This window comes from Rhinopithecus bieti, unplaced genomic scaffold (genome assembly GCF_001698545.2).
Source record: "Rhinopithecus bieti isolate Rb0 unplaced genomic scaffold, ASM169854v2 scaffold_20150, whole genome shotgun sequence".
NCBI classification, from domain to species: domain Eukaryota; kingdom Metazoa; phylum Chordata; class Mammalia; order Primates; family Cercopithecidae; genus Rhinopithecus; species Rhinopithecus bieti.
This window is the reverse complement of record NW_016810565.1, coordinates 5,324,102-5,336,051: the sequence shown is the minus strand read 5'-3', so window position 1 is coordinate 5,336,051 and position 11,950 is coordinate 5,324,102. Positions and strand designations below refer to the sequence as shown.

The 11,950-nt window shown below is 44.9% G+C and overlaps 1 protein-coding gene across 4 annotated transcripts in view; it reads left to right on the top strand.

The window, feature by feature from the left end:
* Positions 1–11,950, top strand: part of EML1 (EMAP like 1) — a 210,124-nt gene that overhangs the window by 174,626 nt on the left and 23,548 nt on the right. For all 4 annotated transcript variants that reach the window (XM_017892320.1, XM_017892322.1, XM_017892321.1 and 1 more), the window contains 7 exons: positions 379–474; positions 2,120–2,254; positions 3,026–3,125; positions 4,190–4,344; positions 6,962–7,087; positions 7,362–7,493; positions 10,596–10,663. In XM_017892320.1, coding sequence (XP_017747809.1) covers positions 379–474; positions 2,120–2,254; positions 3,026–3,125; positions 4,190–4,344; positions 6,962–7,087; positions 7,362–7,493; positions 10,596–10,663 — 812 coding nt within the window. The remainder of the gene's footprint in view (positions 1–378; positions 475–2,119; positions 2,255–3,025; positions 3,126–4,189; positions 4,345–6,961; positions 7,088–7,361; positions 7,494–10,595; positions 10,664–11,950) is intronic.

Sequence of the window (11,950 nt, the reverse complement as noted above, 5' to 3'; positions counted from 1 at the left end):
GACCATCCTGGCTAACACGGTGAAACCCCGTCTCTACTAAAAATACAAAAAACTAGCCGGGCGAGGTGGCGGGCGCCTGTAGTCCCAGCTACTCCGGAGGCTGAGACAGGAGAATGGCGTAAACCCGGGAGGCGGAGCTTGCAGTGAGCTGAGATCCGGCCGCTGCACTCCAGACCGGGCGACAGAGCAAGACTCCGTCTCAAAAAAAAAAAAGAAAGAAAGAGAGAGAAAGAAAGGTCTCAAAAGCAGTGGATGAGTATTCTTTAACTACAATGTAGCAGACTCTTTATTAAAAATAAAATTTGATGTTTATTTTTAATCATGTTCAACCCACTTTATTCTCAGATATAGTCTTCCTGTGAATAACTTTCTTTTCAGAATGGAGGAACCAATCTCTGTGCTGTGGATGACTCCAATGACCATGTGCTCTCTGTATGGGACTGGCAGAAAGAAGAAAAACTGGCGGATGTGAAGGTCATGCTCCAAGCCTTTTTTGGGCTGCATTAATGTTTTCCCATTCCGAGCCGCCCTGGCATAGTGGTAGCCCCCTTTCAGCGGGCTCCAGGGCCCATTCCTGCCCCAGCCCTTGGGTATGACGCCTTCGCCTTAGAATCCTTTGTCCCCGATCCCTCTCCCATCATGAGACTTTGACCCCAGGTCCTGTTAGGGTTTTTCCTCTTTTCACCATGTCTGTAAGATTGTTCTCTTCCTCATTTCATAGCCACTACCCTTTTAATTCATCCAGTCATGTATTTGCTGGCTATTTCTTTCATTTGCTTGACACTCCCCGAGCGCCTGCCATGTGCTCGCATGGCGCGTGGAGGCCCGGAAACGTGCTCAGATGTAAAGGTGCACTCGCTGCCCAAGCCCCTGCAGCTGCGGGAAGGGCAGGTATGGGCAGGGGCCATCAGCACAGGGGTGCCTCCAAAGTGGAACAGACTTAGGAAAGACCAGCGGGAGCCCGGAGCTAAACCCCAAATCCTTCCCAACAGGATTCATCCTCAGAGGGGCCCCTTGGGACTTCTTTGACTGCCTCTAATCCATTTTGCACAATATGTCAAATTCCCTTGCCTTGACTTTCTGACCTTTTTCTATTTCTATTTTCTATTGGATCCCTATTTTTATAGAATTGAATTCAGATTTCTCATCTTTGCATCTATTAACCTTAGATAACCTTACTCACCTAACTTTCTCTCCTACATGTCTGGGAGGCAGACCTTATATTCTAACCAGGCCTCTTCCCTGACACCTGGATCATGCCCTAGCCCCACCTTCTGATATTCTAGGCAGGTGTTTAAGTTCTTCTTGCTATGTTGCTAGGTTAGAAGGCATCAGAGGTAGGTTATTATCCAGGCTCAAGAATGTGTAACTGCATTATTAAATAGAAGCACTGATCAGAGCCCAATCCAACAGGCCAAGGTGCGGGTCTTGGAAGTTAGGGTGTGGGCTGAGGGTGGTGGAGGTGACACCCGAAGAGCTAGATCTACTCCGTGGGACCCCAGGCCGGGTTCCTGCGCCATAGGCAGAGTTCCAGGAGTCAGACGCAGGAGAGACTCCCTGGGGAAACGGGCAGCCAGAGTCAACCAGGAACAATGGACCTTTGTAAAATCCATTCCAGGGCCCTCCCTGGAGATTACATTTACTAGATAGGGGGCGAAGCCTAGAGATCTGCATTTTACCATTTCTGGTGATTCCATTTGATCAGCCAGACTGGGAACCCATGACTGGCAGGTGAGAGCAAACGCTTGCAGGCAGGTGAGGGCAAACGCTTGCAGTTCTGAAGTCCCTCTGGTCCTAACTCCCTCCTCAGCAAAGCATGCTGCATGCCTGCTCCATGCCTGGCCCTGGGAGAGGCCCTGGCATAGACAGAGGACTCCTGGGTGCTCCCTGTCCTCAAGGACTCATTGTCAAGTGGGGGAGACAGACAAGGAGGAGGCATTAAGGCCCGCACCAGCGTACGCTTGGTATTTATAGCAAGATGGATTCAATGGGGGAAATCATAGGTGTTGTGCTTGCCTTGAATTTCTTATTTATTTGTGGCTCAGATTTTACTTGTTTTCCTACATGTCTTACGTGTTTTAAGAGATGTGAGGCATCCGAGTCTCTGTTTTTCCTATAGTGCTCTAATGAAGCTGTGTTTGCTGTGGATTTCCACCCCACGGACACCAACATCATAGTTACCTGTGGAAAATCACATCTCTACTTTTGGACACTAGAAGGAAGCTCCCTTAATAAGAAGCAAGGATTATTCGAGGTAAAGTTAAATTATGATTTTTGTTTTATTTTTCTCTGGTATATGTGATTGGCTAGATGCATCTTTCTGGGGGCTGTGGTGCTCAACACGATCCCTTGGGATCCCTCACATAGTTGGGGAGCGCGTCACACCTGGTAGGTAACACTGGTAATGAAGTGAAGAAAAAGACAGGGCAAGCCTAGGTGGAAGGCAGGGAAAGGACCTGGACCCGGGGAGCACCAAGCCTCCCACAGTGGCACTGGCTGCTGAGAGTATCGGGTGATGAAGTCATCAGGAGGCAGGCAAGCTGCCTTTGCAAAGGATGATAGAGACTTCCTGTGCCTTTTGTCTGGACGTTGTGGGGCTGTGAGAGCACCAGGGGACAGCACCTCTTCCCAGGGGTCCATCTGCCACCACCTCCCTGAAGCTTGTTTCAAGGACCCCTTTATTCTGGTGCTCGGGCCTTGCCCTTTAGGCTGATAGCATAGCCCCACCCTTCTCCCTGGCCAGTACCCTCCTCTACTTGCTGTCTGCAGCTTTATGATTCCCCAGCCACTTGGAGTTGCTAGAAATCACTTTGTCTTAGAGCAGTTAATTTCACAGCAGAAGTTATGTAACTGATGGACAGAAATGCAAGGTGTGCACGGTAGTTACAGAAGCTGACACTGTCCAGCTTGGGACCACTGCGAATCTAGATGTTATTAGTACAAATGAAAGGTTGTCTGGAATATATATATGTTGTATGGATTAAAAATATATATATATATGTAATTTTTTTGCCACATTCTACAGAAACAAGAAAAGCCGAAGTTTGTCCTCTGTGTGACTTTCTCTGAAAATGGTGACACCATTACTGGAGATTCAAGTGGCAACATCTTAGTATGGGGAAAAGGTAATAAGTGATTGTTCCCAAAACCAATGGTTTTGGTAATGTTGTAAGAGATCAAACATGAGTGCTTTAAGAACTGTCTATTAATACAATGTATAGGAGTAGGATTAAATTTCAAGTTACAGAGACACACACATACATGTGTGCATGTGTAACTTGAAACCATAGAACTAGAACAGAGAAAAAGCAGAGAATAGTAAGAGTTACTGACCTTATAGCATTCTGAAAGGCTCTTTAAGCCCAAGCTATTATCATGGAATTAAATAGCTTTATTAGGAAATCCACTGACAGATTATAATGATGAAATTAATGACTACTTATAGGTCTGTAAAATATTTAAGTAATTATCCTGATTTATATAGCATTTGGCAGACGTTTATTGAAAGCTAATTATGTGCTAACTGTGAAGACCCAACAACTGAGTCAGACCCAAATCTCCTGCTGTCCATGAGCAAACAGTTTGCTAAGGGAGATGCATCACTCAGAAAGCATGCATCCAGTTATGTCCAGTGAGCATTTATGAGCACTTACCCCGTGACAGGAAAAAAGGGAAAATCCACCATCCCTTTTCTCAAGGATCTTTGAGTTGGGGCTGGAGGTGGAGACGGACTTGTAAATGCAATTTCAGAAGCATATGGTGACATTTCCAGTATCCCTGCCGCTCTTGGTGCTAGGTGTCTTATCCACTGTTCACTTAATCCTTAGAACAATCCTGCAGGGTAAGCAGCAGCCCCATTCCACCAAGGGGGATCTGAGGGTAGAGTAACTAAGCAATTTGTCCAGAGAAACAGCTCACTAGAGAGCTGGGATCTAAACTCAGAGCCCACATTCTCAGCCACAAGAATGCATAGTCAACAATGCCTATTTTCCTTCATTCTAAAGTAACCCATTTCGTACTTATCTGGTGCTCTGTGAACGTCTAGAAATTGGATCCTTCATAGATTCATATTGCAATGATGTGCTCACGGACAATATTGCCTTTTAAAACCAAAGTGAGATGAGATTAGAACATAGGCAGAGGCAGCCTTTTGACAATGTGCTAATAATGGTTTTCTTGGTGTGTTTAGGTACAAATCGAATAAGCTATGCAGTTCAAGGGGCCCATGAGGGTGGCATTTTTGCACTTTGTATGTTAAGAGATGGCACACTGGTGTCGGGAGGTGGGAAAGACCGAAAGCTCATTTCTTGGAGCGGGAACTATCAAAAACTTCATAAAACAGAGGTAAGTCATCAAGGCTACTGCTAAAATTTGTTTTTAACCTAAACTATTATCCTTTATTGATTTGAAATCTGTAGCTTACAGTTTTGAAAATTGTTTAGATGAAATCACATGATATGGGAGCAATGTATTTTATTAAAATCCTGGAGGCAGGTTAAATATAACTAATAAAATAGAATTAGGTTTACAAAGTTGAGGTTGTAACACATTTCATATTTAGAATATTTTTATTCTCAATTTTCCAAGGGACTGTTACCCACATTTTGCTTTATTATAAAAATCTGTCTTCTCTCTCTCTCTTTTTTTTTTTTTTTTTTTTTGAGGGCAGGGTCTGGCTCTGTCACCCAGGCTGGAGTGCAGTGGTGTGATCACAGTTTACTGCAACCTCTGCCTCCTGGGCTCAAGCGATCCTCCACCTCAGCTTCCCAAGCAGCTGGAACTACAGACACACACCACCACACCTGGCTAATTTTTGTAATTTTGTAGAGATGTTGCCCAGGCTGGTTTGGAACTCCTGAGCTCAAGCGATCCTCCCACCTCAGCCTCCCAAAGTGCTGGATTACAAGCGTGAGCTACCACTCCCAGCCTCCTTTAACTTTTAATTTCTAACATGTTATTTTGGAGACGTTATTGCATTGAATGAACTAGTATTTGTTGAGTATCTGCTTTGTACCACGGCACTCACCTAAGTGCCAGCGTGCTCCTTAGGGCTGTGACTCCTTTTGATACCCAGTGGACCTCCCCATTATCTACTTGGCAGCCCTGCATTCCAGTAGGCACCAGAGGCAAGATATTTAATTTTCCTTCTACCCACTCAGTTAATTTTCTCCCTCAGGTTCCAGGAAATTGTGAGCAGACACTGCAAAATTGGCCTCATTCTGAAGGGTGATGCTTTTCATCCCTAGCTTAGAATGGACAGATTGTAGGACTTTGAACCCAGATACACACAAAACACTTATATTTTACATCACAGAGCAATATGGCACCACCCTCTGGCAGTGTGAAAATTTAGTTCTGTTGATTATTTCCCTTAATAAAGGAAATTCTTCATCTGAGCTTTGGAAATCACTTCCCCTTGCATGGAGATTCTGTTGTGAGAACATTTTTATTAATAAGATTTGACCAGCATTTGGTTGACTATATTGTGAATTGCTAGAGTCATAGACATGCCCATGTCATATGCAACTGTAAAGAAAGCTCCAAAGCCCCATTTAATTTCATTAAAGCTATTCACTGTTTGTTAGTATCTGATTCCTCCTCATTAGCATGGGTCATCATCAACTTGACTCAAATCTGTGCTAACAAACCACACTGGAGAATGTGTGAGGGGAGGCTGCTTCTATCCTGGAACGGGAATGCCTAACAGCAACCTGCCAGGGTCAAGCTGCAGTGTTTGTTCTTTTTATAGTACAAGAACTTTGTTTCTTTATCATAGCAAATTGTTCTTAATGCGTGTGTTTTGCAATTCTTTCTGTTAACATTTAGATTATTCCATATGTTTATGTTGATCTTTAAACTGAACAGAGTGACATTGCCAAAGAATTTACCATTTTAAATTGTGTTATGGCAGTGTTACATTATTATTATTATTATTATTATTATTATTATTATTTTATTATTATTTTGAGACAGGATCTAGCTGTGTTACCCAGGCTGGAGTGCAATGGCGTGATCTTCAGCCTCCACCTCCCAGGCTCAAGTGATTCTCCCACTTCAGCCTCCTGAGTAGCTGGGACTACACGCACCACCATACCCAGCTAATTTGTTTTGTATTTTTTGTAGAAATGGAGTCTCGCTATATTGCCCAGGCTGGTCTGGAACTCCTGGGCTCAAGCATTCCCCTCACCTCGGCCTCCCAAAGTGGTGGGATTACAGATGTGAGCTACCACGCCTGGCCTACATTATTCTTTACTTTCTGAATTGTATCTACTGTTGCTATCAGAAATTATAAAAAGTAAAGACAAAACTTACCAGTAGCATTCCTTATTTTTAAATTTTGTTGAGGAAAATGCTTTTTCTTAACCTTGTTCTTGCTGATGCTTCTAAGATATATAAAGATATGTAAAATGTTTGTAGTTTAAAAGTAAGGCTTAGGGTTTTGATCTCTCACTCAACAGTTGGCTGTGGCATCTGTTTTTTTGAGATGGAGTTTCTCTCTTGTCGCCCAGGCTGGAGTGTAGTGGCGTCATCTCAGCTCACTGCAACCTCCACCTCCTAGGTTCAAGTGATTCTCCTGCCTCAGCCTCCCAAGGAGCTGGGATTACAGCCACCCACTGCCACGCCCAGCTAATTTTTGTATTTTTACTAGAGACAGGTTTCAGCATGTTGGCCAGGCTGGTCTCCAACTCCTGACCTCAGGTGATCCACCTGCCTCAGCCTCCCAACGTGCTGGATTACAGGCGTGAGCCACCATGCCTGGCCAGCTGTGGTGTCTATGTGAAACTCTCCGTATATATGTGTATACAACATATATATTTGAATGTACATTATATGTATATACATATGTGTATATAAAACTGTTATAGGGACTATCATTATGATAAATAAGTGTTTTGAATGACCGAGCTAACAACTGAATGCAGTTGTACATCTTTTCTTTTCATATGACTTTTCAATGCAGATTCCAGAACAGTTTGGTCCAATACGTACAGTGGCCGAGGGGAAAGGCGATGTGATCCTGATTGGCACAACTCGAAACTTTGTCCTGCAGGGCACTCTGTCAGGGGACTTCACACCCATTACTCAGGTACGATCCCACTCAGCAGGCCCAGCAAACACTCTTCATTTTGCATTATATCAGACTCTAATCAAGCATTACAAACAGTTGCTCATTACTGTGCTTTATACTACAATAACCGTCCTCCACCCCAGAATGTCAGTGGCTGCCGGAAGATGGGAGGAGAGAAACTGTAGAGAGCAATTATGAAGTCAGCCTGAAACCTCGGTTTATCACCGCTTCCGGCTCCTGAGGGTGGACTGCCGCATCTCAGAGAGCTTCTGTTTGTCTTGGTTCTTTACAGGGCCACACTGATGAGCTCTGGGGACTGGCCATCCATGCCTCAAAACCTCAGTTCTTGACCTGTGGGCATGACAAGCATGCCACTCTCTGGGACGCTGTGGGTCACCGTCCCGTCTGGGACAAAATAATAGAGGTAAACATGCACATTACATTTCCATTTTTCTTACAGAAATTCATCTGGAATATGTTTATTTTTTGCATGAAATCAACAGTGATATAAAGTTGTCCCAAAGCAAATGTTATATATCTATTTAGAGTTGCCTTAACATTGCAATTGCATTTAACAGTGTTACTTTTAACATTGCCTCAAGTGGCCTCAGCCATGTAATGTTGAAGTTTACTGTTGAAATTTTCTGACAGCAAATTGTTCTTTCCAAGTTCATTGTCAGATTTTCTGAGTACAGTCTCTCAGCCATCTTAAGAGCTAAAAAATCCTTGTTATGAGCCTGCATTCCATTTACAGTGTACCCTCTGAATGGGAATTTACAAACTGTACTAAACACACGATTGAATATATCTCTACATTTTGAGTTTGATGGTAAAGTGAATTTTCATTTGAAAGTCAGCTGGGCACGGTGGCTCACGCCTGTAATCCCAGCACTTTGGGAGGCCAAGGCAGGCGGATCACCTGAGGTTGGGAGCTCGAGACCAGCCTGACCAACATGAAGAAACCCCGTCTCTACTAAAAATACAAAATTAGCCGGGCGTGGTGCTGCATGCCTGTAGCCCCAGCTACTTGGGAGGCTGAGGCAGGAGAATCACTTGAACCTGGGAGGCGGAGGTTGCAGTGAGCTGAGATTGCACCATTGCACTCCAGTCTGGACAACAACAGCGAAACTCTGTCTCAAAAAAAAAAGGTCAACATCTCTGTGAATTTGATGAAAGAAACTCTGATGACCTGTCAGAGTGTTGAAATGCCCTTTCCCCACATGTATTACTTGAGCACTGACTGTTTGCATGCCAAGCACTGTGCGTGTATTTTCCTTAATCCCTGTAGCAGCTCTGCAGGTCAAAGAGGTTTTTTTAACTCTGATTTTATTGATTAGGAAATTGAGGTGTAGAGAAGTTAAATAACTTGCCAAGGTCACTAAGTTAGTGAGTGACCTACTCAGTGTTAGGACCCAGCTCAGTTTGACTCCTAAACTCTGGTTCTTTCCACTGCATTACACTGTAGCGAATCAGAAGCTCGTTCTCTGTTGCCGGTGCCCTAATGATCTGTGCAATCCCATTGCACAGAGGAAATAACCCTTCTGTAAACCAACACATCATCCTTTCATCCCCCATGGAGTTGCTGGCATGTCCCAGGTGCTAGGTCCAAGTTTCAGCTCCCTTCCCTTCATTTTCATGGAAGGGGTGCTGGTCACTGGTGGCCAGCTGAGCCGTGAGGTGGAGGGGCCCAAGGGGCAGGCACTGCCACTCAGAAAGCAGATGTGGCCCGCGATGGCAGGAAGAGGCTAAAGGAAACAGTGTTACGTGTTCTACCTATGCCCGAGTGGTCCAGGAGGGCTGAAGGCAATGACGGCTCCTTTACCAGGCTGTTAATCATTTAGCCTAACATAAGGGTCAGAGCTCTAAACTGGAAGCCAGAGAACTACAATGAAGTTCTAGCTCCTCTGCCTATTGGTCTTGTGACTTGGACATCTGTAACTCAGTGTCCACATCTCACAATTGTTACGAGGCCCAGATGAATGACACAGACAGAAGTGCTTTGTAAATGGTAGAACTTCGAGTGAACATGATTTCTATTTGTATATTAGTTGCAGCTCTGAGCTTAATTACAGCTCCTACTATAGAAAGAAAGCATTGAAATAATGTAATCATATATCAGGTTTCTTTCTCTTGGTTTTTTAGATTATCTGGTGATCTCAGGGCCTCCTATTTTCATTACCGTTGCTACTTTTCTTCCCGATTTCCTTAATCTCTTCTCTCTTCATCCTAAACACTGCTGCCAAGTGCCCTTCTGTCTAAAACACACATGCAATCGTGTCACTCTTTTTACTGAAAGGACAAGACCATTCAAAGTGTTCTTATTTCCTAGTGATCCAAGTCCTTACCGTGGCAGTGACATCACTAGTGTCATATACTCTGTGCTGTAAGCCCATTGACCTACCTGCCATTCCTCAAATATGCCCAGAGCTGTGTTGCTTCCATTGCTTTTATTACACTGTTGCCGCCTTCACTGTGGTCCAAAAAACGACTGGAGTGGCCACATCTCACCTTCACCAGTGGTAATTCTTCCTCTCCTGGGAGGCCCAAGTCCAGTCATCTGCACCGCGAAGCCTTGGCCCAGCTTCCCAGTGTCACCTCATCCCTCCCTCCCCTTTGATTCCACAGCACCTTGATTTGTATCTCTTTCATGGATCATTCCATCTTGTATCCGAGTTAGTGGTGACTGTGAGTGTGTTCCACTGGATCAAAACCTAGAATGTGCCTCGCTCATCTCGTGATCCTTCCAGGCCTCCATAGTGTTTTGCACCCAGTGGACACTCACCCAGTCTCTGTGTCATAGAGTTGGGTGCCATGGTTGTCTTTCCAGACCAATCAAGCACACTATTCGATGAGCTTACCACTCAGCACAGGGAGTCAACTGAAGGGGCTTGGTTCTATAAACTGACGTTGTAGAAGGGCATTTACCTGTCTTTCATCAGATTACTGTAGATATGAAAGGATATAAGACAAAAAGGGAAAAATCCTAAAACGATAGAAATTTAGGTCAGGCTCAATAGCTTATACCTATAATCCCAGCACTTTGGGAGGCAGAGGCAGGAGGATCACTTGAGCCCAGGAGTTTGAGACCAGCCTGGGCAGCATAGGAGCCTCCATCTCGACAAAATAAAAAATAAAAAAATTAGCCAGGCATGGTGGCACACACCTGTAGTCCCAGCTGCTTCAGAAGCTGAGCCAGGAGCATCACTTGTGCCTGGGAGGTCAAGGCTGCAACAAGCCATGATCATGCCATTGCACTCCAGCCTATGTGATAGAGTGAGATCCTGCCTCAAAAAAGGGTGGGGGTGGGTAGAAATTTAGCATTATTGAAATGCGGCATTCATTCAAGTAGTGAAACATTTTTCTCTAGAAAAGAGACTTTTCACATAGAGCCATATAGCCCTAAGGAATTAGAAGTGTGAGCGTGTGTGTGCGCATGCGCACGTGTGTGTGTGTGTGTGTGTGTGTGTGTTTTATGCTATAGTGTTCTATCTGTTAATCAATTTACACTTCCTTTAAAATATTTTAGGATCCAGCTCAGTCTTCTGGTTTTCATCCTTCAGGGTCTGTGGTTGCAGTCGGAACACTCACTGGGAGGTAAGTCCCTGCCAGCAGGGCTTGTGCTTGCAAAGCTTATGGAAAAGAGGCCTGTTGTTTCTATTTCCCCAGGAACAGGCCCTGTTCAGCTCTTGGCTGCGTGTTCGCAGCTTCTAATGACTTACCAAGAATTAAGTTAAAAGCAAAACTTGAAACAGTGGCCCATTACATTTTGATCCTTGGGGAAATCTGAGGAAAGTTGTAGACACTCTCTCCTGGAAAAGGACCCTCTACCTCCACTAGACACACACACACTTTTCTTGTTTGTTTTTTGAGACAAGTCTCACCCTGTCACCCAGACTGGAGTGCAGTGGCACAATCACAGCTTACTGCAGCCTCCAGGGCTCAAGTGATCCTCCCACCTTAGCCTCCCAAGTAGCTGGGACTACAGATGTGCACTGCCATGCTTAACTAATGTTTTATCTTTTGTAGAGATGCAGGTCTCACTGTGTTGCCTAAGCTGGTCTTGAACTCTAGCTCAAACAGTCCTCCCACCTCAGTTTCCTACAGTGCTGAGATCACAGGCATGAGCCACCACACCCAGCCACACACACATTTTGCCTACAGTGTCAGAGGATTTGTGGAGCTTCTCAAGCTCTGATCTTTAGTCTGTGGGAGGAGCCTTGACTTTGGAATGAAGCAAGAAAACATTTCAAAGTGCTGAGCGTTTAAAAATGCTTTTTCTACTCCTGGGCACAGTGGCTCACACCTGTAATCCCAACCCTTTGAGAGGCCTAGGCAGGAAGATCCTGTGAGGCTAAGAGTTCGAGACCAGCCTGGGCAACATAGGGAGACCCTATCTCTAGAAAAAATTTAAAATTGAGCTGGGTGTGGTGATCCACACCTGTATTAGCTACTCAGGAGGCTAAGGCAGGAGGATCTCTTAAGATCAGGAGTTTGAGGCTGCATTGCACTATGATTGCACCACTGTACCCTCACCTAGGCCACAGAGCAAGACCTCATCTCTTAAAAAAAAAAATTAAGGCCGGGCACGGTGGCTCAAGCCTGTAATCCCAGCACTTTGGGAGGCCGAGACGGGCGGATCACAAGGTCAGGAGATCGAGACCATCCTGGCTAACACGGTGAAACCTCGTCTCTACTAAAAAACACAAAAAACTAGCTGGGCGAGGTGGCGGGCGCTTGTAGTCCCAGCTGCTCGGGAAGCTGAGGCAGGAGAATGGCGTAAACCCGGGAGGCAGAGCTTGCAAGGAGCTGAGATCCAGCCACTGCACTCCAGCCTGGGCGATGGAGCAAGACTCCGTCTCAAAAAAAAAAAAAAAAAAAAAT